This window comes from Maylandia zebra, linkage group LG6, assembly GCF_041146795.1.
Source record: "Maylandia zebra isolate NMK-2024a linkage group LG6, Mzebra_GT3a, whole genome shotgun sequence".
NCBI lineage: Eukaryota > Metazoa > Chordata > Actinopteri > Cichliformes > Cichlidae > Maylandia > Maylandia zebra.
The window spans coordinates 24318536-24345720 of NC_135172.1; the positions used below are offsets into that span (position 1 = coordinate 24318536).

Consider the following 27185-nt stretch of genomic DNA (forward strand, 5'->3'; position numbering starts at 1 on the left):
GCCGAAAGGCGGGGCTATCTGTGTTGCAGGATGGAAGTGAAGGGAGTGGCAGAAAGAAGGGAAAAAACACGACGGAGCGGTGGAGTATAACAGCCCATACAGGTAAGCCTACATACTAGGTGACTCAGTTTGTGTTGACACAATCGTTTTGGGTTTTTGTATTGTTTTTTGGGGTTTTTTTTAAATGAGCGTAGCGATCGAAGGTAAGGTAGAAAAGGAGGCGCCATGTTAAGTCTTTTAAATTCAAATCGATTAAATCAAGCAGAAAATTAAATTATATTCACTTTTATTTACTGTTATTTGTAGCCACAATCAGTAAGTTTGGACTTGTGTAATGACCGGATATTATGAGGTCTCGTAGTATCACTTCATAAGGCACCCTTTACAAAAGATTTCTTTATTTCTCTCACCTTTTATGTGGGTGTGCTTCTAATTAGTTCCTGATGGTGCCGGTGTTCAACACTCGGCCCACCGAAACTCATAAACGCTTCTAAATGTTGGGTGTGAACAACTTCAATACGCCGTCTGTTCCACCGCTTTGTAAGTTTGTTTTAACAGTAAGAAGAATTATAATGGATAATCAAACGATATCAGCTGATGACAGTGTGAATAAAATATATATTTTCCCAGATCATCTATTTACAGGAATACAGCACTATATGCACACTATACCCGATATTAGCTGCTTTGCTGTTATTGCTTTTGGGAAAGTGGGCTTGCTTAACTCCCCACCTACAAAAAGGTATGAATAAGGGAGAGATTCTTATCAGACAGCAAAGAGGTAGGAATAAAGAATTTAAAGGGGGGTGATTGCAATAAATGCTGACGGTGTAAGTTGTAACTGGTGTTACACAAAGAAGCAGGTCTGTTTACACAGCAAGCACAGAAATATAGGTGGGAATGCAACGTAATTTGGATGGTGGGGTTGAGGGATACTGGAGAGCAGGACCATAATGTGTGTTGCTAAAGACAAATGGATGGTTCTTCTCTAACTCACAGTGATCCATTTGTTTATAGCCTGCCCTCCACACAAAGACACCCCCCCCCCCCCTACATTCAGTGCCCTCTCCATCCCATTTCCTCAGCTATGCCCTGAGTCATCACAATATGCAATTCAGCTACTGGCTGCTGGGCCTGAGCATCCACTCAGTCCGCCAATCCAAAGGGGGGCCTGTATGTGGATTTACAGCGTATGCAACCATGTACTTGTTATTTGTCTGTGAGCTGGCCTTCAGCCTTCACTCTCCCATCATTATATGTCTCTATCCTACTCTACCCCTGGACACTATTTCTCTCTGTTTCACTCTCTCTTTTCCACCCCCCTCACTCTTCCGATGCTATTGTCTTTCTCCCCCACCCCCCAGATATCAGGTGCGTTACCTGAGCCCCATATCAATAGTTAATCACCCTGGGACACTCAATCTACAGCTCGCTGGCGAGGTCTCCCATTGAGAGTGGCGGCATTCGTGGTGTGCATCTTCATCTGTGTTTGAGAACAGAAAGCCTGCAAAGACTTTTATATTGTAACAGAAGCTGCTGTGTGTGCTGGGAAGGAGAATGGGCAAGGAAACAAGAAAAATAGAAGAGAGCTAGAGAGATCAGTAAAAGAAGTGTAGACACAGAGGGAATGGGGTAATAAAAATCACACTGCACATGTGTGCATGTACCGGAGATTAGCAAATCTGACAAATAAGTGCTTGTGTGGAATTTTAGTTTGCGCTTCTTTGTGTATTCAGGGAATATAAAACTGACATGGTCGGGGAGCAGTCCTCATCAAAAAAATGACTGGGGGGTAGTTGGAGGACAACGAATGCTGAAATGTTTGATTCATTTGTGTTTGTCTTGTAAACTGGACCAAAATAAAAAATTTTAAATGGGGCACTGTGCTTCATGTCCTGTGCTATCCCCTAGTGGAGAAACAATAGTATTACAATTTAGTGTGAAGCTGCCTGTGCTAACATGTTTAAAATAAAGGTATGTTGTTGAAACAAGGGCACTGATGACCTTTTAAAGAAAGTTCCCATTTCAATTCCTGTAATTAAAATGGATAGAATCAGCTTTATTGTCATAGTACATGTACAACGAAATTGTGGGTGCACCACACCAACTGTGCTGGAATAAAATATAAGTAGTAGACAGCAGGAATAAAGAGCAAACAAGTGAAACGTGCAAAAATAAGAGAAAGGAACACATTAGAGAACAAATTGCAAAGTGGTTGGAAGTACTGCAAAGAAAGGACTTGGTCTGAACAGAGTCCGTGTGTGAGTGGCCTGAGTGATGAGCGTTACTCAGTCCATGATACTCAGTTCAGATTAGTGAGGTGGGTGGTCATCAGTGGGGTGTAGGGGGATAGTGTTTATTAACAGTCCAAATGGGCCCACGGGAGGAAGCTGTTTGTGAGTCTGGAGGTGTGGGACCTAACTGACCCAGAGGGCAGCAGGTCAAACAGGTGGTCATTTGTGATGGCCCAGGTTTTCCTGAGACAAGAGGATCAGGCGATGGCCTCTAGGAGTGGCAGAGGGCAGCCAATTATTTTTCTGGGCAGCGTTAATTACCCTCTGCACAGCCTTCCCCGTTCACAGTTGTGGCCCCTGCGTACCAAACACCCAGGCAGAGTGCGCTCTCCACTGAGGAGTGATAGAAGGCCAGCAGTAGCTTCTGGTCCAGGTTATTTCTTCTCAGGACATGGAGGAAGTGCATCCACTGCTGGGCCTTCTTTACTAGGGTGACGGTGTTGTGGCTCCAGGTCAGACCGGCAAAGCTATGGGTGCCCAGATGGATGGATGGGATGTTGACCAGTTACTCATTTCATTAGACAGGCTGGCTTTGTAAGAAGCTGAATAAACCAAGGAATAATTTAATCGGGTACAACAGAATCTTTGTGACAATTTTCAAAGCTAAAAGTAATGATGTCGCATTTGAGTGCAGCTCATTGTAAAGTATGAAAATTGTAAGGTATGAAAATGGTGGCTGGCAAAACATTAGAAACATTAGAAACCTGCTAATGTTTCTAAGTCGTTTCAACAAGACTCCTTTAAATGTGAGCAGAGCTGCATATTAAAACTGGGTAACAGTTGTTTTTGTTGCAGGGTAACCAATGAATTGCATTGTACTAGAGGTGCAGCCAGTTCATTGGTTACAAATGGGTCAAATTTAAATGTTTTGCAGGATTCTGCTGTAATACAATCATATATATTTTGAAGAATGAAAAGAATTATGACCACAAAGGCTGTTCTTATGAAGACCGTCACTATGTTCTGCTCGAAGTATATTTCAGTAACTGATTAGCTGATTCCAGGTGATTAGTTGGCTTACACCTCTTTTTTTGATGTCATGTAATATGTAATGATCACCACAAGGGGGAGAACAAACACCATGACCAAAAAGCCTGTATTAATCTCTGTAAGTTGGCCACTAAGTGATAAATGAATCAGCCTTTCTGTCAGCAACCTTTCTCCTTTACATTTTAAAGCTTATTTCTCACGCTAAGTAGGAATACATACACATATACCTGTCTTTTCTTTACATTTTGCTTCCAAGGAACCAGACTTTCTTATCCCATGATTAAGACCAAGTGGTATTGCGCAATAGTTCTGAGAGTTTTCCTTTGCACATTGGCCATTTAAAAAAAAAAAAAATCAAATCATTTTCAGTCCAGTCTATTTTTAGAAGAAAGGTTGCTTTGGGAGGGGGGATTGTTCTTGTTTAGCAGAGAACGAATTCAAAACCAGTTCTCTGCCTTAGGTTACATAATTTGTTCCAATTTCTTTAATTTGACAGTTTAACAGGTATAAAATGGTACTTTTGCAACAACACAATGATTTCCAAGCTTTCCAAGTTAACTGACAACCTGGCATATCTCACCATGATGCGCAGTGTGGTGTTCAAGTAAATTTGAAGAACCTGGAGGACAAAAGAAGAAGTGGAAGGTAAAGGAGGTACAGGAGAGAGATACAACAGTAAGTGTTTACAGCCATCTGTGAAACATGGTGGAGTCTCTGCCATGAATTGGAGCGGTTGGGAATCATGTAAAAATGAATGGAAATATAAATGCAGACAAGCAGCATCAGATTTTAACCACCATGCAATACCATTGAGAAAGCAACCAACTGGTAACATCGTCCACTTTTTTTTTTCTGCTAGAAAAACACAAAATAAAACACTATCAGTCATGGAATGGCCTCCCCAGAGCCTGGATTGCTACATTATTACAGCACGGGATCATCCTGACAGAAAATAAAACAAACAGCAGTCAGGATCCAAAAAAGAGCTTTGTAGGAACTCTGTTTTTGCCTTTTATGTATCTATAGTTTCAGGCATGTTTGCATGTTCATACTATAATGACTGTAGCTTCTGTTTGTATGTTCCTCCTAGAGGAAGAGTTCTTCCTCCTAGACAAGTGCATCAATCTTGACGAAATTTTGCAAAAACATTGCCTAGGGTACTGTTAATGCAACATCTATGTAAATATTTTATACAAACTGTCGTATATAATTGTACATGTGATGGCTCAGTTTAACTAAATAATAACCTTACAAGGCATTCACTGTGTGCTACGCACAGGTCTTTGTATTTATAAAAAATGCAATTTTTTTATACATCCAAGTTTACTGTGACTTATGTCATTTTTAGATCAGCGATCTCCTGTGCACCCTGGACAAGTATTCAGTCTGTCACAGACATCTCTCCGGACTCACACTGACACATAAGTCAAAGGGGAGTGGGAAAGAACCCACACAAGCGTGGAGAGAACAGGCAAACTCCACACAGAAAGGCCCTAGTTGGCTGGTGGATTTCAATTCATGACCCTCTTGCTGTGAGGCAATAGGGCTAACCACTGTACCACTGTGCAGAGTCCTTTTACTTTTCCTAATGCGCTATTTGGCATAAAGGACTCGTAAATCATTGTAATATACAGCTTTACTAAAAGTATTGTGTGACACATATAAAAATAGAGTATATAAAGTTGCATTGGTGTAGCACGCAAAAGATGCTACTTATGTGTGCAACTGCACACACAGATTAACCTCTGTGCATTTCTAGTTTGGGGATGTTTTCCATGACTTTGACCAGTTAAGAGAACTAATGATCTACTGATATTGTTACTAATAAATTAAATTTGAGCATTATTTTATTAGAAATGGTTACAATTGCTTTTTATATACAACACAGTGTGACAGTAGGAAGCTTGCAAAATACCAGAAAAAAGTGGAGCATTTAGAGCGCTGTCAGTGCTTTGAGGATGACTTGGGACTCAGAGCTAGGCTTCATGGTTCAACCCTCTGGTGGCTGAAAGTGGGAAAATCCCTCCAGGTAGATTTGGGAAGGTTTTCCACAATATTCAAGAGAGTCGAGGCTATAGTAATGCCCTTTGTTCCCAGTCTTTCAAATATATATATATATATATATATATATATATATATATATATATATATATATATATATATATATATATATATATAATACAGTATTAATAAAATATTTTTTGGGGGGAGTGGGTATGTAGGTGTTCTTCAATAAAAGACCAGTATCATGGTACTTCACAGCATGCCTCTGTGCACTTTTTAAAAAAATAATAATAATACCGTATACACTAAACTCCATGATGTGCTTAGCCTGGCTCTCTCAATAAAATTCAACTCTCTTTTACCTCAAACCTCACCTTGCCACTTTTTTTTCCTTCTCATTTTCTCCCTCCCACCGCCTCAGCGAGCAGGTGCACAGTGACAGAGTCACTGAGCTGTGAAATCTCTGCTCCTTGAGACACATTTCATGCCCCTCCCATCCAAATGCGCACAGAGCCCCGCACACTCACACATTATGTTGTTTTTGTCCTATTTTCCAGCCCATCCTTTTCTCCGTCTCTCCTCTCGCGTGTTTCTCTCACTGCCTGCGGAAAGACTGAGGCAACAATGTGAGATCTTTATTAATTTTACTCTGTGGATAAAAAGAGGAATCAAACTGCAGAGCAGTGAAAAATGTTTGCAGAGTTTCAATTAGGCAGCAACATATTTGCGTGCATTGCTATGCTTGTCTGTGTGCGAGTGTTCCCTGTGTCTCTCCTGCATATGTCTCTGACCACATCTACATCTTTAATGTCTGAGACTGAATAATGTATGAACCTCCTGGCCTTTGAAACACACACACACACACACACCTCTTTTGCAGCTTCCTATTGCACAAATTTCATAAAGCACAAAGGAATGGCAAGCCATGAAAAATACAAATAAAATAAAATGTCATAACCAAGATTAAATCACTTTTTGTTGATCAACAGTTCAGAGTAGACCAACACTTCCTGCTCCTACAACCACCATGGTTTTTTCTACTATTTTTCTACTTCCTGTTTACATGTTGCAAACTTCCTGTTGGAACAAACACAGAGTGCACTTCAAACATTTTCTTTGGGTTGTCTACATCTAGTTGTACTTATGCGGTTGACCATTTATCTTCCAAGTTGTGCACGGCCGCATGGTGCACTCTTGTGTGTCTTCCCGATGCAGTCATGCATGCCTCATAGTTCTAATTTGACTTTCAGATGTCGGTACTCTGTCATCCTTTTCACATGCCCACACACACTCTCCTGTAGATGTGAAGCTGAGGTCAAGGTTGGTTTCTACAGCAACTGTGCATTATAATGCCATGACCCACCTGACCACCAGGACTCTCTCCTCTCAGACTGGTAATAATCGGCTTTAACTTGGTCATCCATAAGTGGTTACAAGGCTTTTGCTCTTTGCGTCAGGTTGACAAATTAAAGGTAATATCTGGATAAACACATCCTCACTGTGTCACTGGACGGTATATGGAGGAAGAAAATGAAGTGATATTCTTAATTTTTGAAAAATTAAGAATATCACTTCTGAAAAACTGTGTTTCATCTTCCAGAATGTGGGAGGGCATGGTGTTGGAGTGGTTAACGGGGTTTTCTCACCTCAAGAAGGGTTTGAAGCTGCTGGTCAGCTGAAGCCTCTCAGCGTGACGTTTGAGTGTGTGTGTGTGTGTGTCCTGTGGTTTAGATAAATAGGTTGATTGGGTTTTCTAAATTGGCTACTTTTGTAGATATATGAGTGTTTGGTTGCCCGTCTCTCTGTGATGCCATTATGATGGACTGGCGATGAGCCAAAGGTAACACTGGAATAACTGTCAGTTAAATAATGTATATATTATTATAAACAATATTGCTTCAGTCATTTCAGTCACATGGAGCATTTCTCAAAGAGCCATCCTGCAGAGGATAGTTAACTCAACAACTGTATAGTTTGTTGCTGGTTCCTTTTGTCCCTTTAAATGTGCCACCCATCAGGCTACTTTCAGCTGCTCCCGTGTCACAAAGGTTCACCACAGCAGGATGCCCCTCCTCACACAATCCCTGGAAGTGAACCAGCAACCTTTCTCTTGTCAAGCTAATGTGTTAACCACTACACTATGGAGGCAAGGTATGAGCCATCATATAGCTGTAAACCATAACAATAAAGCCACAATGTGGTCCTGAGATGTTCTTTGAAAACCAAAAGTACTGCCCCACACAGAGAGCCACTGTGAGGAAGATCTTGGACTTTGCATGTTCAAAATTGGGGTTAACCTAACAGAGAGTGGCTCCACCCATACCCACAGATTATGCAGAGTGGTTCATTTGGGGGAATTTCTGACCTTTCAGCTGACCTTGGAGTGAAACTCTCTCACACATCACTCCTGGGCAAACAGCACTGATGAGACTGATTTATTTGGGAGAAAACACTTTTCTCTTTTTCTTTGAATTCATTTTTGATCATATTTTAATTCGAATAATTACTTTTATTATCCTTTTTACAAAATATAAAATGTCTCTGCAACCTTCCTTTATGATTAGATTACTTAACGCACACTGTAAATGAAATCTGTATTTTAACAGGATTTTAATTTTAAAAAATTTACAGAATGTTCCCATTATTTTAAATACATGGAATATCAATATAATTACCTAAATTAGTCTGTGAGTTAACTTGTCTAATGTAAAATAACATGAAAAAATTGTGCCTAATAAACATGATTTTTGCATATTTTTTTAAAAGAAAATTTATTTCTTTTTACAACCAAAAAAACACAGTCACAATTTTACTAAAATTTCACATATATTACTTTAAAAAAAAAGAAGAAAAAAGATTGTTGTTAAATTCTCCTTTTATCTCGTGCTATTAGCCTAATATTAATCCCATTAATATACAGCACCAGATAGAGTTTACGCTCATACATGACATTTTCTGAAAAATACAGTTTTACTTTATTAAATTAGGGTTTTTTAAAGACATGTTTGGGATTTCATTTTTAAAACTCTTTGTGGGAACAACTGAATATGAATATTATAATCTACCTTTTTAAAAGCCATCATTACCCTTTAAAAACATGCAAAGCGAAGTTTGCGGTAGGCCTTATTTGACTGCTGGAACAGTCCAAATCAGAACTGCACATGAACTGCTCTTCCCAAGAGATCTTTTTTTAAATGTGTTTGTTTTTACCTCCTTTTTTGTATTTAATTGAAAAAGTATACAAGAAAATGTACATCATAGATACTGACAGTAATTTATGGTTGGAGTGCGAATTACAATAGATTCTTGCACAAAACTGTAAATACTGAAGACCAGCGCTACAGTTTTCGTAAGCGGTAATCACTGGAAATCGCTTTAGCTGATAGCAGCACCACATCCAACAATCAGGAGCGTCTGCTACGCGCGGATACAAAAAAACAGAAAAAGACACAGAGCTCGTGCACGCATCCGAGCGCGTTCCCGTTTTCTGCTGCGCACAGACAGCCGGTGCGGAGAGACGGTGAGGGAGGAGAGGCTGCTATTACTAGTGACAGGAACGGCAGCGAGCACATACAGTCTGGAGAGCAGCTGATGCGACAAGGTAGGAAAAAACCACCAGAAAGCTCCGTGTTGATATTTACCGAGCTGACGCTCAGCGTTCGTCGCAGATGCGACGCAGATTGAACTGCTTCTGTTTCAGCGCGATTGCGGTGTCCTACAGCCGGACCCAATGTCCTCTCTCTATCTGTGTGTGCTGTTGTGTGTCCGCAGATGCTGAGCGTCGCCTTGCTGTGTGTGTGCGCCGTCGCCTTTGGACACGTCTCCGCTCGCTCCGAGAGCGGCAATTTTCTGGATGATAAGTGGCTCACGGGGAAATGGGATAAATTCAGAGATGTAAGTAACATTTCAGGCTTATATTATTATCGCCCCCACCACCCCAACTCCACATTATCTCATTTACGCCCCGCTCCAGCCCCCCTCTTTTCTCTCCCTCTAGCCACCCTCATTGGTTTGTGATCACGCGCTCCTCGTTTTGTCGTTGTGTCCAAGCGCCGCGTCACGGGGCCCGTTGTGCCGTTTGTCACACGTTCATCAGCCGCTCCGCTGAGACAGTAAATACACTAATAGCGATGCTGGGATGATCCTTGCCTGTGAGTGTGTTTCCGCGATAGCAGTCCCTGCTTAGCAGAGATAGCCGAGGCCTGTGCGAATCACAAAGGCGCAGAGCAGTCTGTGAGGCACCACAGAGTCCCCCCAAAAAGGGGCCTAATTATAATAAGCAGGTATGAGGAGAGAGTCAGCAGCAGCAAGGCCTAGATGAACAATGTAGAGCGAGTCCACTTTAAACCCACACACCGTGGGTCCCTGTGGGAATATTAAAGGAATATAACGCGATGTGTTGTGCGCCTTTTGGTCTCCTCTTTTAACAGCTTCTTAACTAGCTGACTTCAAGAAGGTGCTGTCAGCCACGATTAACCTGACGTGGGTATTTAGGGCCACTTAGTGAAGTTAATGCCGCCACTGATTGTCATGGCACATACCAGTAGCCTCTGACCATGTGGTCCTGCTGCCAGGCTGCATGCATATGTCCCATAAACAACTGTCATTCTTTACAGTAATGGAAATACTTTTTTTTTTACCTTGAGCAATACTTAAAGATTTTTTAGCTTGTAATTAAAGGCATAACATCTGTATTATACAGATAAAAAACTGGAAATAGTCCAATAGAGTTTAGGTGGTGTGTATTTGCTAAAAAAAAACACGTCTTCCCTCTAGGCACAGATTAAATGGCTCCACACCAGGACTGATTTGTGCAGGCTTGAACTTGTTCTCACTCACAAGATGAGATATATGAAAATAAGCATGTCTGCACATAACAGTCTTTATGTACTGTACCTCAGTGACTGAAAAACAAACAGATTTAACATGATAGAAAAAATGTACTCCAGCTCTGAGTGGTTTTACCACACTGCTGAACAAATGCACTGGGAATTGTTACCTGAAGGTCCTTGACGTGTTTGATATCCGACAGAGAGGCAGAGCAACAAAAGCGCAAGTGAAATGTATTTTTTTTTTTTTTTTAAAGCTAAGAGAAAGTGCTGTTTTTTATACACGGCTTTCTATGTAACTTGTACTTATTTGTCTCACTTTCTCTGCCAGTCACACTTGTGTGAGATCCCATCAGCTCAGGTGGAGCCATGTGATACATTCAGGTCCAACTATTGAACAGGATTTGGATTATCCAAATAGAGTGTCAGAACCAAGAAGAGAGGAAATGTGATTAACTGCGCACCGTGTGCTATTTAGGATGATCTGACATCCTGAGCTACAAGAAGGCGGTAGAAAGAAAGTTAGCAGAGCTTTGTTACTGTGTTAATGCATAAGAATTGATAGATAGATGGACAGATAGACAGGTGAGAAGAAGCGGCAGAGTAATGAGAGTGGAAAGGAAACATGAAAGCATGTAGAATGATTGTCGGTGAGCTGAAAGCTTCGTGTGCATTCACATCTGTGTGATTTAACCTTGAGGCTCAGCAGGCATTAGAGTTAGAGGTGGAGTGCAAAAGTACTGAATGCTCTGTATATACATGTGTGCCTTTCATTTCCCGTTTTAAGGTTGTGTCCCAAATTGTCTGTCTGTGTGGTTTTGTTGTTTGTTTTTTTTCTTTTTTGCACTGTTGCACGCAGTAATGTATCTGTGCATTTTATAAAGCAGCTATGTTCAATCTATTCATCTTTCCTTTCGGATATTTTGTATGCATTTCAACACTGTGGTTGAAATCCAACAATCCAAATATAGGTCCATTAAAATCGAAGTTTTTAAAAAAAGAAATAAAATCATATTCAGTGCACCTATCTGGAACTAGATGAAACACATGTGTTGTTAGGCTTGCTGTGTTTGTAGATCATTAACACCTGTGCAGTGCTTCTGGAGTCTAATTTCCGATTCTGTTTCTGTGCTAATGATGATGCACTATAGTTAGAGGTGATGGAAATTTGACTGATATAGTCATGCATTAAGGAACACAATCACTTCAGCAGCGTCACGCTGCTGTCACATACTGTGTGCACTCGCTGTACAGAGGTTAGAGCTCGAGGGGCCAGCAAGCAGCACAGGAAAGCTGCAACCGACTGTCACAAGACATCGAGCACAACTTGTGAATACATATGAACTTTGTTTTGGAGACATGGCCTACATAATGTTTCTATACAGGAAGTGGTTACATCAGCTTTTTTTTAAAGTTGGGGTTTCCCCTGCAGGGATTCAAAGACTATTTAATTAAAGTCATGTGATTGCAATGCATGAAGTTGTCTTTTAACTGTTCCATAGCTGTCAAAGATTCACAAAGGACCACAAATGAAAAAATATTCCCATAAGACTTTGTCAAATGACCAAATAGCAGGCTAGGTTATCTTAAACATTTTCTCTAACTTTAAATGTTGTGAGTGTTACAAATCCTTGTGTGCATCTGCAGTTACGCAAAAGCCACCCCGCGTTTCTTTACATTGTGCTACCAAGGATCCAGGCTTTCTTGGTTTTGGTTTTTTTAATGGTCTTGACTAATAGTTCTTCAGTCTTTCTGGTCTTTCAAAGTTTTTCATTGGACATTGGCTGCTTTTTCACTCATTTTCAACCTAGTCCCTGTAACTGTAAAATGTTTATATTTTATTTGTTAGTTTGTTTGTTAACACTGACCTATGAGTCAATCAATTATACAAAAAAGCACCTAACTCGAGGTTTGAGCCAGTTGTATCTACAAAGCAAACGACTTAGCAAAGAACCGATTTTCAATTGTATGTTTAAGCACTTTGTTAGTAGCAGCCTGTCGTAAAAACAGGGAATTTGCTCCTGTTTCTTTAGTTGAATTTATGAAAAATGCCAAAGATAACTTACAGATATAAAATTGTATTTTTGCACCAACAAGGTGAATTCCAAAGAGACACTAGCCGACAACTTGGTGTGTCACAACAGGTGTGCAGTGTGTACTTAAATAAATTTGAGGAAACTGTGGAAGACAAATGAAGACGTGGCAAGCCTTAAAAAGAATCTACAGCAGATGAACAGTATCTAAAAGTTATGAGAGATACATCTGGCCCTGCAGTTGATCCATCTGTGTGGGATCATCTTGAAAAATAAAGCTGGTCATACCACACAATGACTTTCAAGCACGTTAGAATTGTACAAATTATTTTTCCTTTTCACTTGTAAGTTTACCTATTTCAGTAAATCTCTGCACCAATTTCCATAAAAATGAAAGGTGATAAGAGGTGGCTGAAGTTAATAGCAATAAAAACAAATGGAACAAAGTTGAAAATAGTTTAAAACAAATTAAAAGCTAAAAAGGATTTTTTTTTTAAATAGTGAAACATACACAGTTCTTCCACCAGTGCACTGGGATTCTGTGCACAACTTTTTTTTCCTGTGATTTTCATTTTATATGTCAGGCCTGTATTTTTTAAAATTTTTTTTATTGTTTTTACATCTTTCAGCAAGAGCCATAAGTGGGTTTCATGCTAAGTGCACTATATGGGATTTTGGCCACTGGTTAACTGTTAAGTCCTGTTAGGGTGGCTGTGGAGGCCTGGGGCTGTCTTATTCAGCACTGGTGCCATCTCAGTTTTTAGATATTCTGCTTCTCTTGCTGGACCTTGGCCTGCTTGCAGCACTGGCACAGAGCAAAGAGACTGTTAACAATTGGAGGAAAAACACGATGAGTGATGCGTGATGACATTCACGCCAATTTATTGTGCGGTATATTATAGGAGGAAAATAACATCCTGTGTAGGCCACTCTCATAAGAGCAGATTATACCTTTTTGTAGTCGCTCCTGTCTCTGTGTTTTCTCTGTGTGTGTGTGTGTGTGTGTGTGTGTGTGTGTGTGTGTGTGTGTGTGTGTGTGTGTGTGTGTGTGAGAGAGAGTCCTACACTGTTTGTGTTGTGGAGTGTGAATGATGTAGGAAAGGTACAGAGCTTCAGGCGTTTTCCGCTTCAAAGCACCTCAGTGTAGATTTGTATGTGTTTGCGAGTGCATGCATGCGACAAGCTTGAGCAAGACGAGCAGAGCTGGCACAGTGAAAAAAATTTACATATTTCTCCTGTTAGACATCAGAAGGAAGGTAACAAGGACAGGAAAGGAGGTCATTAGGATGCAATTAGAAGCACCGAAATCAGATCTGGGAAAATGTGAAGTAAAGGTGAGAAAAGCGGTTGTCGGAAGCAAGATAGTCACTAGGAAATGTTTCTACAGGCATCCGGATAAAACCGCATCAAATCGATACCCACAGCAGCAAATTAGGGTATTAGCCACACACTGTTGTGTTTGCATGATTTGGTGCACATGAGGAAAAAAAGGCTGTTAGAACCATGAGGGAGAGCAAAGAATAGAGGTGGAAACAAATGGAGAGATAAATTGAAAAGTTGCCATTTTCGAGCACACTCAGGAGACCTTTAGGTCTATTGTTGAATTTTAGGTTTTCTGTGTTTTTTAGGAAAGTGGGTGGCGGGTTGCATGTGCACTGAAGTGCATTCTTCCAGTTATTTGATGTTTTGTAGTGCTGACAGATTCTGACACTGCAGTCAGGGCTGTGGTGATAAGTATGTTTGTTTGCAGAGCTGTCTGTGCATGGACGTGCGCTCATGTGTGCGTGTGTGTGAGTCCGTGCTTGTGTGCGTGCGTCTGTTGATTCCATTAAGGAATCAGACCGCAAGCACTTTTGTTGTCTTGACTGGTCCAGAGGGCCTGGCCCTATAATGCAATGTTCTCATTATTCAGTCTCCACAGTTTGCACTGCTGGAAGGGGCACATCCTGAACAGAAACAAATACCTCACTATATGGCTTCATCTCTGCTCTGTGTGTTTTCCTAATGCTAAGGAAGACCTCAGATTGTGTGTGTAACTCTAAGCAAGAGAAGCAGATGCTCACCTTTACCACAGCGTTTTTTATTATTATTTGAAGCTAGAGACACACGATGTGAAGAGTACCAAAGAGTCTGTAGTGAAGGTCAGAAGGATTAACAATAAAGGACAAGATGGAGAAATTAATTAGAGCTAAGAAAGAGCAAGAGTTGACCCTATTCCGCCACACAGCAGGCAAGGAAGCGAGACACAGGGAGACACTCTTGACAGTTGAAGTTGTGTTTTTTCATAATGGGGATGTTGGGGTAAACAGCTTCAGTTCAACAGTGTAAATAATTCTACATCATTGTCACTTATAGACTACAAAAAAAAGTAAAATAGAAGCATTTGCTTTGCCTTCATACATTTAGTATAATTGGTTTAAGTCAAGATACAACATTTAGTCATATACTGCAGGTCAGCAACTCTGTCGCTGTGAGCAGTTCTTTCATTGGTCCAAATACAAGCAAGCAAGCAAGCAATTTATTTATATAGCGCTTTCAGATCAGCCACCAGCTGAACACAAAGTGCTGTACACTTGACATGCCAAACATGATACATTGAGCATGTTAAAAAAATGAGAAAAATAGTAATAATAATATAAGATAAGTAAAACATATATATATAAAAAACACACACACATTTAAAACAATAAAATCAGCACATTAGATTAAAACAATAAAATCAGGGTCAGACTGTGTCATAAGCCAAAGGGTAAAAATGAGTTTTAAGACGTGTTTTAAAAGTGGACAGTGAAGGGGCCTCTCTAATAGAATAGAATAGAATAGAATAGAATAGAATAGAATAGAATAGAATAGAATAGCCTTTATTGTCATTGTACAGAGTACAACGAAATTGGAGTGCCACTCCCTTGGTGCAAGTTTCAATAATAAATATAAATGTAAAATATAAAAAGTACAAAAAAAACAATCGTAAGTACTCAAACAATAGTATGTACAATATATACAGGATAGCAGCATTAATATAATGACAGTATGAATAGCAGCATAATATAATGACATATATGATATAATGTGCTGGGAAAGATTGTTCCACAGATTAGGAGCAGCAATAGAGAAGGCCCTGTCCCCTCTGAGCTTTCTCTTGGACCTGGGTACCTCCAGGAGCAGCTTGTCAGCTGACCTGAGAGACCTGGGTGAGTAAGGATGCAGAAGCTCAGAGAGGTAAGTTGGGGCAAGACCATTTAAACATTTAAACACAAACATGAGAATTTTAAAATGAACTCTAAGATATACAGGCAGCCAATGGAGTGAAGCCAGGACGGGAGTTATGTGCTCTCTTTTACGAGTTCTGGTTAAAAGTCGTGCAGCAGAATTTTGGACCAGCTGCAGACGAGAGAGAAGATGCTGACTAACTCCACAATATAGTGCATTACAGTAATTTAAACGACATGAAATAAAAGCATGGATTACCGTTTCAAGATGCGGCCTGGATAAAATAGGTCTTATCTTTGCCAAGCGCCTTAGATGATAAAAACTGGACTTGACAGTACCCCTAATTTGACTATCTAATTTAAAATCACTGTCCATCTTAAAACCCAGGTTTGTAACAACAGATACAAGCCGTCTGCAGTACTGTGTGCTATGATTGCTAAAAATCTTAAACAAAACTTAAGATAATCTTAAGTGAATCTATACAAGTGAACTGGAGTAAGATGTTAGAAAAACAGTGCAAACTTGTCAAGCACATCCAAAGTAGATAATTTGGAATAGCACACTGCAGTACTTCATATTTGTAAAAGTACACTCATATTCCCAAACGTCCTGCCATGCCAGAGCTGTAAAGCTCAACTTGGCTGTCTTCTTCTTCTTCTTCTTCTTCTTCTTTTTAAACTTCCTTTCATCTTCATTTAAGTTTTTAACGTGTGTTTGGTGGAGCACATTTGTCTTTGCTGTTGTGTAGTTTCTCACTGTGGCCCAAGCAATAACTGCTTCATAACTGTAGTTACTCTGGCCTTCCGCTGTCATTGCTTTTTCACAATTCATCTCTCGCCCGTCCAAACCACTGCACCACATCGCATTTCTCCATGTACAAAGTGATGTATGGCCAAAATATATCACAGCAGCACAATTAATCTGCTCTGTACGAGGGAGAACGCGAGGAAACTGTGTCCATAGAAATCAGAGGCCACTAAAAAAAATGTTTCTTTGAAGCCATACACTCATACCTAAACTTATTTATGTATTCTAAGTGAAATTATGAGTAATAGAAGTAAAGACACATGGCTTGTTATTTTCGTTTTCATTCATGTATTAATGTGCAGCAGACTGATGCGCGAGCTAGTTCACATTCATAATGTCTAATACTGCAAACGTCATGCTGTAACTTCTTCTAGAGAGACACTTAGCAAACCCATTTCAGAAAAGTGGCCTCCAATCACAGTCACATGCTGAAGAGTACTGCACAAAGCAAGCACGGCTTCACTGTTTTGCATTTGAGTACGCAGAGGAAGGTCGTCATTAAGGAAGGCATCTCCATCAGTACTGTGGGAGTTTTTCACTTTGTGCTTTTAGACTTCAGCTTTTGAAATCTGTGGGATGGGTTTTTTCTGTTTGTCCAGCTGTGGCCACAACAGCACAGGGTCAGGGTTTTTTCCAGAAGCAACTTCTGTTTTCCAAGTTAAAAATTTGACATTATGGGGGGTTTTGGGGGGCAGAGGTTTTTCCTACTTTGGAAGTCAAGTTGAGCCCATTGATGTATGAGGCGCTCTCATAGGTCCTGGGACAGTTTCTGATGTATTCACAGGTGGTTTTGTCATTCTTGTGTTGTGGTTCTGCTTTAAATGACTCCAGTCATAAATAGAACATGAACGACTTCCTAATCATTCCTCATCCCATATTTAGAGAAGAAGAAGAGCCTAAGGAACTCCACAGAACTGAACCATCAGTGCATGATTTATGAATTTCCAACTACAATTTATCACTAAATTCACAAGGAGAGTTTTTGGTCTTTGTGCATTGTAGTTGTGCTGAAATGAGTCGTTCTTATAAGATCTTTAAACTATCTTTCTGATCTGTGGCATGGAGGTCAGTGGTTGCTTTTTAGACTTTAGAGTCATTCGAAAAAAGGACTTGGGTGAATAATTGGATTTGAAATTGTCTCTGTGTTTTCAGCTGCATTGCCATTATGTTTAAAACACAAATCCCTTGTCATAATTGTATTTTGTCATTAAAACTCTGAAATTAGCTCTAACTGCTAACAGTAAATTTAGTTTCATTTGTTGCTTTTGTTCTTTCTGGAAAGTTTGTAGTTTGTAATGATTGCACTGGAAACTCTAAATATGACAGTTTTATAAATGAGTTGTGTTTTTTGATTACTGTATGCAAACATCATGTATGACTAAAAGGTTCAGTGCTAGTACACACATATGAGAAAAAACATTAATCTTTTGGATTTTTGGTTTATTCCTTGTAACGGATGTAATCTCCAGTAATGTGTGTGAGTGTGACTGAACGTGGACGATAAACACAACAGAAAGCAGGCAGGTGAGACGACAACAACGGGTTACCATTGTGACAGAATCCGAGAGACCGCGGTGCGGTGTTGGGTTTGAATGGATGCCCAGAGACAGAGGGAGAGACCAGACAGTGAGATCTTTGACCTCAGCAAAACAACACAGAGCTCACAAGTTCTTAAGCTCCTTTTACATTTGCATCATAAGCCAGCGCCCGCTGGGTGTGTCTCCATCTTGGCCTTCTATTAAAAGCTGGCAAATTGCTCACCTCTGCGAATTCCTTTTTTAGACTGTGGGAACATTTTCACAGGCAATGAACCGACTCATTCAACTACACCGAGGAAGATTTTAATAGAGCAGAGCATTTTGTAGGATGTTAAATATAAAAATGAATCACAAAAAACTTATATTTTCGGGTTATATATTTTTATCTCTGTAAGGCTTCTCCTTATGCAGAGAACATAAAAAAGATCTCTTAGTTTGCAAATTTTTATAGAGGTGCTCTTATGATACCACAATTTAGCTTATTTGTTAATCATCCTTTTTATTTCAATCATATCCAGTTACTAACAGCAATTTTACACAACTTAAATGGTGCAAAGCTTCACCAGCTGCACCACTATTGCACTGTCGTGTAGAAGCATGTGTTGCATGAAACAAATTTCTCTTTTCAGTGATATGAAGAAGTATAAAGCACATGCACTGACACACAGTGAGACAAGGACATCTTTTATCCACGGAGAGCTACTTTCATAACATCGATATTATCGTGACAAAATCAAAGCATGCTCAATGATACCGGATGACACTGTATGCTTGTGTGTGTGTGTCTCCAAGTGCTAAACCTAATCAGAATTAATTCCTGCCTCTCTGTTTCCGTAATGCTTTCTCATAAAGGAAGTTGAGGTTTGTATGACTCTTTAATCTGTAGTCTGTGTACGGTGATCATGTGTAGTGAAATATTTGCTTAATATGTGATCTGAGCAGTATTTTCATGATATGTTTCAGGAGCCTGGAACATGGACTCCATCCAAGCCCTTTGATCAAGGTGGGTGTGATTGAGAAAGAGTCAGAACTGAAGTGGCTGTGTTAGTCCTAAAATAATCAAAATAAGAGCACGGAATAGTCATAGCTATATATTTACAACTTGGCCCATGTGTTCTTTGTGATTAGGAAATATAGGAGGTAATGTCAGGCAGGTTAAGCTTGTAGAGACTCATTTGATGAACATTTAGCATCTTCGTCAGTCTGCAGACATATGGTCAGATTTGCTAAATGTGATCAAAATAACACGTGAGTGCAATCCCAAATACAAAAGTTGTGCTGTTTCCTAAACACAGGCACATTCAGTTCACTTCGATATGAAGTGCAAAAAATAACACAAGAATAAAAACATTCCACATTAAATGTTGATGCAATTAGAAGTAAATTGTGTGTCACAAAAGTTAGTAAATCAGGTTTTGTACTTGATTTAAAATATCTTCCTATATTTTTGCACCTTGAGAAAAGAACTTCTAGAAATACATATGCAACACAGACAGTCGCAAAAAGTTCGCACGTCTAACACACACGATCGTGTCACTGCACCTTCTTTTTAAAGTGCATTAGTAAGTCGGACCCTTGATGTATGCATCGATCTGCAGACGTAGTGTAATATGAACAGTTAAAGCAGGAAAAAAAAGATTAATACACTTTCAACAGTTTCCTGTTCTTATAGAAGTTGTCACTCTGTTTGGCATCCACCAGCTTGTTGTGCAGGTTGATACAAGCCATGCTCATATCCAGTGTATAAATATCATCATGGTGGCTCTTTCTTATAAAACGAGATTTTGAAGGTTTTACTTGTAAGCCATCCCCAATTATTTTAACCTCAGCACCCAGCTGAAAAAAACAGGATGATTTCCTGTTCTTTTATCTTCTAATGTCCCATTGTATTACTGACAGTGCTAAGCTCTTACACACATCGAGGCACGTCAGGACATGAACTCTCACTTATCGCTGTATCCTCAAACGCATCCACACACACAGACATGTCAGGCAAACAATAGCATTAGATAGTGTGTTGGTGGGTGGAGGCAGGATAATCTTCCAAAGCTGCTCAGGGATTACAGTAAGGTTCTTTAGAGCAAAGGTCATTCACAGACTGTTCTGGGAACAGCTAAGGGCCTTAGGTTTTGCTCATAGGTGACTCGCTGAAAGCTGACACAGGGTCAGAAGCAGCTAGCTTGTCTTTACTGGCAGGGATCATACCGTCTGCTTCAGATTCAGATCCAAAATCAGCCCCCACCTTTAGTGCCATATGCCTCTCTGCCTGTGTGATCTGACAGTAAATCAGTTTGAGGATCTCCACAAGAGCACACATATAAATGACACTCAACGGATGCTGATGTAAGATCAGAAGTAGCTTCTAAAACCATTTCCATCTGTTTTTAGCTGCAAGGATACTTAACGGCATTATGGCTCTGAGTTTAGTGTGGGAGACACGTGGCCAGTGTACTCTGTGAATAAATACCGACTCAAATAAACACACGCAAATGCACTTCAGCTTTAAACAACTTTTCACGTCACTGAGATGTGAAAGTGAAAAGAAGCACTTCGTTTAACTATGAACCATTGATCTAGATTTTGAAACAACAAAAAGGAAAAGCTAACCGTTGCTCGTAGTATTACGAATTATTGGAAACTGTAAATAGAGAGGCTATAAATGTTGCATACACATGTTAAAAAGCATGTTTGTGTATGTCTCTTCTGTATTTTTAGGCCTTGATCCAGCCAAAGACCCTTGTCTGAAAATCAAATGCAGTCGCCACAAGGTGTGTGTGGCTGAGGATTTTAAGACTGCCACTTGTGTCAGCCAGAGGCGAGTTAGGTAAGAGTGTACACACACACACACGCTTGATATTTTAACAAGCCTGTGTGTCCAGCTGCCCCTTATTTTTCTTTTCAGATGTTTCTGTTATGAAGTGGAACATGAATGAGAGAGAATTTTGGAAAAAAATAAAAGCAGAGTTTTGTGTTTTGCTTTTTTTTTTTTGTTCTTTTAATGTATGGGGCATAATAAGTAGCAGCACCAGAGGGGCTGCTGTTCTCCTTCTCTTCCAGCTGGTTTACTGGTTTTCCAGTCTCTCTTGCGACTGTTGTGTGACATTACAGTTTGGTCCAATTACCCGCAGCACTGGTGCTTTCTTACAATGGACCCAAAGTCCTGCCAAGTGATATGAATGGGCTTTGTACGTGTGTGTGTTTTTCTGTCTAGGACACTGCAGACTGGGCAGAGGACAGTAACATCATACTGACCCCATTTCCCATTCTTAGCAACAACACAATTCCCACTACAGTGTGCAAGCAAATCAGAAAATAATCACACACAAATCCTAAATCCTCGTCTCATTTTTTTGAACAAGACAATCCAGCAGAGATCCAAAATGCTTAGAAAAGATTTAGATTTAAAGGAAACTGGGAGGGTGGGCCCGACGAGGCACTGTGATGAAGGCATCATTGTTAAATGGGACTTCATTTGACATGTTTTAACACTCAGATATTCAGTGATTGTGAAAAACAACAAGTCTTTTCAATCTTCTCTCCAGCTTTAAAGATGCCAATCTGTACCAGAGTCCAGGGTCAAAGTGCACACCGTGCCCCGTGGTTCACCCCTCGCCTGTATGTGGAAGTGATGGCCACACCTACTCCACCAAGGTGCCTGCACACACAAACACATAATCTAATCACCTCTCACCCATAAGTCGCACTTTTTTCATTTCCCCCTGATGAGACATGCATCCTGATTCTGCTTCCTCTTCTGCCTCGTCCCTTCTGTCTCTGTCGCTCTCAATCAGTGTAAGTTAGACTACCAAGCATGCATCACGGGAAAGAAGATTACTGTGAAGTGCCCTGGCATGTGTCCTTGTCCCTCTCAGCTTGAACAGAGCTCCGCAGAGAAGAAAGGTACACAGTTTTGCACACTTGAATGCACACGCTGCAAGCCTGGGTGGGGTTTGCCACGGTGTTCAGCCCCATCTTTATTATAAAACTCCTGCCCTGGTGAAGGGTCGTTGCGATAGCAAATTGCTTAGAGTTTCTGTGCCATAGCTGACTCTTAACTCCTGGTGTCCATGAGGAGGCAGGAGGACATTAAAGTGTCACTTTCCTGTCATTAATCTTTAGTGTCACTATTCTGCAGTGTGCAGCGAGTCGGAGCTGAAGGAGGTGGTGAGCCGCCTGAGAGACTGGTTCAGAGTGCTGCATGAGAATGGCAACCACAAGAGGGTCAAGATCCAGAAGCCAGAGAAGAACAGTGAGTAGGCTGGCTTTAGTGACACACTCAGTCATAAACAAAAACTCTTAATATAGCCACCCACTCTCTTTGATCTCCCCCCACCCACAGAGTTTGAAGTTGGGACATCAGCTATTTGTAAGGACCCCCTGGGTTGGATGTTCTCCCGGCTGGACACTAACTTTGACCTACAGCTGGACCAATCAGAGATCAGGAGCCTCTATCTGGACAGGAATGAGCCCTGCTCAGATGCTTTCTTCAAATCTTGCGATATAAACGCAGACAAATTTATAACCAGCTCTGAGTGGTGCACAGGCTTCCAGAGGTACACAGGTAAGGACACACCTGTTTTCTTTACTGTAACACTGTTTGCACTGAATAATGTGCTGAGATCTTAGTGGAAGAAACACAAGGACCCAGTCATATTAGTTTGCCGAGATTTATTTGGAAAAGACATTTACATTAAATTAGTAAAATGATGACCTCAGCTGTCCGCTATTGCAAACATGGTAAAGATTCAATTTGGTGTTCATGCTCACTTTTTCTTTACAGAGACAAATTATTAGCAACCTTTGAAATGCATTTTAAATTTTACCACCTAAATAAAGTGGTTTATATTATTTAACCTAGCCGTTTGCTTATGAACCTGCCTGATGGACTGATTTGTGATGTCTGTCCTGCTGCGTCTTTATCGCTTTAATGTAGCAGTTTTACTTTGCTATTCAGTCTCTTCTGTCACTTTAGCAAGCCATAATCAACTGAAATTGTGCAAAGGTTTGAAAACAAGATCTAAGTTTTCAGTCTCAAACTTCTACAGATATAATAATAAGAGAGACCTTGTATTCAGTCGCAGCAGCCTTTTTTTCTCAGCACTGGATATTATTGTAGTCTGTACAGCACAATAAAATGCAAAACAGTGTCATACAAAAAAAATGCATGAAAAACACATTTGTATGAAACCAGGGATGAAAACTTGTTTTGGGGTAATAAAGGGAGACTATTTACCCACGAGTCACAGGAGGTACACAAACAAGCATCGATATGAAAGCACAAAAGCAGACAAAGGAAGGAAGATTTACGCATTCCCAGAAAAGCAGACTTCTGCAGTCTGTCAACAGTGTGTCCCTTGTCGGTCTCTTTCAGATTCCCCATGCAAAGCAGAGCTGTCCATTATCAACAAAAAGCAAGCAGGCAAGAAGTTACTCGGTGAGACGCACGCAGAATCACAAATACGTGCACAAACGCTGTGCGGCCTGAACTCATGGTGTGTGTTTTGGCTCGCTCCTGTAGGTCAGTATTTGCCATCTTGTGATGAGGAAGGTTACTATCGGACCCACCAGTGTCACAGCAGCAGCGGCCAGTGCTGGTGTGTGGATCGCTATGGCAACGAGGTGGCTGGCTCACGCACTCATGGCCCTGCAGACTGCGGTAGGCAAGACATCCAAGCGTGTCAAGTGTGTGTGTTTAAGAAAATGAGAGACACACAGCATGATGAGAAAAATTAAGGGAGAGGAAATAAATCACAGATATCAATGTAAGCTCATGAAGCCTGTCATCTGTTTCTGTTCATCAATTTGCTGGAGGCTGGATAAGAAGATCGTTGCCACTGCCATAGTATTTAGCTACATCCACCAGCTAGGTAGTTTAGCTTAGCACAGCAACTGAAAAGAGGGGAAACCTAGCGAGTGCAGCTCTTTCAATGGCAACAAAATCCCGAAGCTCGATTTTTCTCACCTAAGCTTATCTCCACACTATTGCTTTAAGTGTAAGGCCAAATGAAATCTGTTTTGGGCAGTCATGGTGATATCTTTGGCTTTGACTCCAAATGTGTGGCTGCATCACACAGGGAGAGAGGTTCTGGTCCATAATATTATGGTGCAGGCAAAGATAGTCCACTGAACCAAATTTCTATCAGAGTCAGTGGAATACATTCACTATGTGACTGTAAATAACAGACAGAAGTAGCCATAGTGAGGTCACACATTGGTTAATGAGTGTTTTTGCTCTCACAGTAATAGCTTTTTGAAGCCAGACAACTCGAGCACAGGGCAGCTCTGTCTGCAGCTAATCAGATTAATTGTGAACATGTCAGTCACACAATTGGGTATAAAAAGAGGATCTTAAAGAGGCGTAGTTTCTTGGAAGTAAACATAGGCAGATGTTCACTCAAAAAATGCTTAAGAACTGATGCAGCATTGCAAAGAATAGTGGTATAAAATTCTTCCACAAAGATGTGAGAGACAAAGTCATACAGAAAGCATTTACTTTAAGTTACTGTTGCTAAAGGTAGTTCTACAAGCTGCTGAATCACTGGATGTACTTTGTTTTTCTCAGGGGTGCGTAGAGTCCTAGGAAAGCTTTCATTTTCATGACTGTATAGATTACATTTTTCCTATAAAAGTATCAGACTTTATTAGATACAAAACTGGGTTTCCTTCCTGTTTCCAGGTGTGATTTTGGAATCTTCCGGAGACCTTGGCAGTGGAGACTCGCTGTTCACTGATGACGATGAAGACTCGTTTGTCCTCAATGACCAGACCGGTATGGATGATGAGGACATTGAAGATGAGGATGATGATGACGACGACGAATACCTGTCATAAATTTAAAAAACAAGAAAAAAAAGAAAAAAAAAAAGAGAAAACTGTTTGTTTGGTCAAACTGCACGTTTCTAGGTGACTCCCCGGGCAGATACTTAATCGTAATAACAGCCTATGGACTATTCTCTGTGTATTGTTTGTTCATAAGTTAGAAAAAAAATCAGTATTCCTGGAAAAATGTTTATGATTTCTGTTCCTGTTTAAGTATAAAATATGAGTGGTTCATGGCACTTGTTCACTTGTGTGTCAGCCAACCAGAGAATATTATAAGGACTAATCGATAACCAATCCACTGCGTTGGATTTGGTCACATGTGCAAAGACCTTTCCCTTCATTGGACAGTCCGTGTCCTCCAGTCTGTGTCCTGTCTTTGTGCACCACTCCGATGCCCGAGTGTGTTGATGCCAAAGGCACAATGTTAAAGAGATTCCCCCCCCCCCCCATTCTTCATTCCTCCATCTTCTCCCCTGCACCCACCTCTTTAATCCTTATCAAATGTTCCTGTTGTATAGGTGGGATGTTGATGATGTAGATAAGAGAATATTGCACTCTTTAGGTTTCTTTTGATCTTGATTTGTAACTGTGACTGTAACTGTGTGGAAAAACAAGATAAGAGTTAGACATGCTTCATTAGGAGAATTAAGGCAAAAAATAAAACCAACAAAAAATGCCAGTTGGATAACAATCAGAAGCGACGTGCTAGCTGTTTTCAATGAGACACAAATCAAATGCTCAGCAACAAGGAAAGACAAATTACTATGTGGCCGGTGGTGGTGTTGGTGGGGTATTACTGTTATCTGGTTTCTGATCCACTTTAGGATGAATACAGAAGATGAAGCAGATTTGTCTTAGCATGTCCAATACTGCGTGATGTTGTTTTTATTGAACCCGAGGCCAAACCTTTGAGGAATTCAAAAAAAGTTGTAAAGTGGTTCAGCCACAAATCCATGTAATTAAAACATGTTTATTGACCTTTAATGGGTTGATGAGCACAAAGAAAACTGCTGAAAAATTCTTTAAAAGATAGCGTGCAGTTGATGTTTTTGCATTTTCAGATACGAGTCTCTGACTTAACGTGTTAGCACACAGAGTAACAGAACAAGTCTCCTGCACAGCAGTAACAACGTAGATCCATGCAGGTCTGATGACATGATATGTTGGGCGAAGGTTAAAGGGGAAAGGTGTGCCTTGTAGTGGTGGTCGAAGTCGGGGAAGCATGCTTTCTGGACTGACTTAAACGCACCGTTACACTGCATAAGAGCGGCTTCACTGTTAAGCCTGTATACTACTTGGACTTTGGTCTGGCATGTGTTTTGGGTCTCTCTTATGATGGTGTTACTTAGGCCATACTTCAGATTTTCTGATTTGTTACATAGGATAGCTAGAATGTAGATAAGCACAGAGATGCTTAGCAGTTAAGGCGTAAAAACACTTAGATTCTGCTGGTTTTGAAAATGTTTTATATATTATACACTGGCTAGAGGAAGCTTTGGTTTAGACAGCTTTATATGAGAAGACAATGTTCATCTTACAGTGTTTGCTTTTACTTTGTTTCAAAAGCTTAATTTGTATCTGATCTGCTCTAAACTACTTATTGTGTGTCAGGGTTGAAAACTGAATCTGATCCCAGATGTGTATTGTCGATAAGTCACGTGACTGTCTATGCAGACCCGGGATCACCTAAGCTCCTATGTTAATTTTTATTGATTAGTCTGCCATTTGGCTTCATTTTGGATCAAATATCTGTTGAAATTCCATGTTAACACATTAAAAGTGCCATGTAACTGTTTTTTTTTTCTCCATCTCTAACTTTTGTTTTTTGCTCTCCTCATTCGCTCTAACATGGAATTTCAATTCACTTTATGAACCTGGAAAGCATTTCGGTCTTAAAGTGTGCCGTTTCATGAGTGTAACAACTTGCAAATCATTTTGATGACCTCAGACACTGTAGACACTCTCAACCAATCACACACTGTCATCACAGCTCTGATAGTGTTTAAAGGTTATGATACAGATGCATTTTTTTACAGTCTATGTATGATTTGCTGAAATAAAAACTATATTGACCAATTTTGTCATCATCACAAGTGTTGCAGGACAAGAATCTGCGCAGAAAAGCTCTTGTTTCTTTTTGAGAGCGTTTCTGTTCTCTATTTCTGTTCTCATATTTGGGAAAAGAACGATACTGCTGAGGCTTGTATGTGTGCAGGAGGATTGGGGCCACTAAAAACAAAAGGGTAGCATAAGAACTGAAACAGAGAACAGAAACATTGTCAGGAATAAAGAAGTTGTGGTGGGGTTTTGTTTTGTTTGTTTGCATATTTGTTTTTACAGTTCTGACATCATCTTAGCTTTTCTAGCACACTCACAGAATTCTGGAAAACAGACCATAGGATAAGGTTCGGGAAAAGCCCGAATATATTGAATAAACCTGGAATATATTGAATCAACCTCAAATATATGAAATAAAAGTCTGAATATATTTTCTGTCCTGCGACAAAGAAATGGCTCTATATCGAAATTACTTTGGTGTGACTCCCCATCATGCATCAGGTTTTTTGACCTTTTCCTTAGATTAAAAAAACACAAAACCAAAAAAAAGTTTTAAAAAATTCTGAAAAAACTGGACAAGGGCAGTTTCAAACTGAAAGA

The 27185-nt window shown here is 40.2% G+C and overlaps 1 protein-coding gene across 1 annotated transcript; it reads left to right on the plus strand.

The window, feature by feature from the left end:
* Positions 1-8733: 8733 nt before the first annotated feature.
* On the plus strand, positions 8734-26603 carry spock3 (SPARC (osteonectin), cwcv and kazal like domains proteoglycan 3). The gene is made up of 11 exons (XM_004549536.5): positions 8734-8889; positions 9060-9182; positions 18669-18708; positions 20421-20529; positions 21248-21356; positions 21497-21605; positions 21841-21954; positions 22045-22266; positions 23077-23139; positions 23224-23361; positions 24382-26603. Exons 2-11 carry the CDS (start codon positions 9060-9062, stop codon positions 24534-24536), a joined length of 1182 nt encoding a protein of 393 aa, XP_004549593.1. The 5' UTR covers positions 8734-8889; the 3' UTR covers positions 24537-26603.
* The last annotated feature ends 582 nt before the right edge of the window (positions 26604-27185 follow it).

Excerpts from the sequence above, each read along its gene's own strand:
- spock3 (XM_004549536.5), top strand. The coding sequence starts at position 9,060 with ATGCTGAGCGTCGCCTTGCTGTGTGTGTGCGCCGTCGCCTTTGGACAC. Across the intron at positions 21,357-21,496 it reads GCCACACCTACTCCACCAAG|TGTAAGTTAGACTACCAAGC; the intron begins GTGCCTGCACAC and ends GCTCTCAATCAG. Across the intron at positions 22,267-23,076 it reads AGGCTTCCAGAGGTACACAG|ATTCCCCATGCAAAGCAGAG; the intron begins GTAAGGACACAC and ends GGTCTCTTTCAG.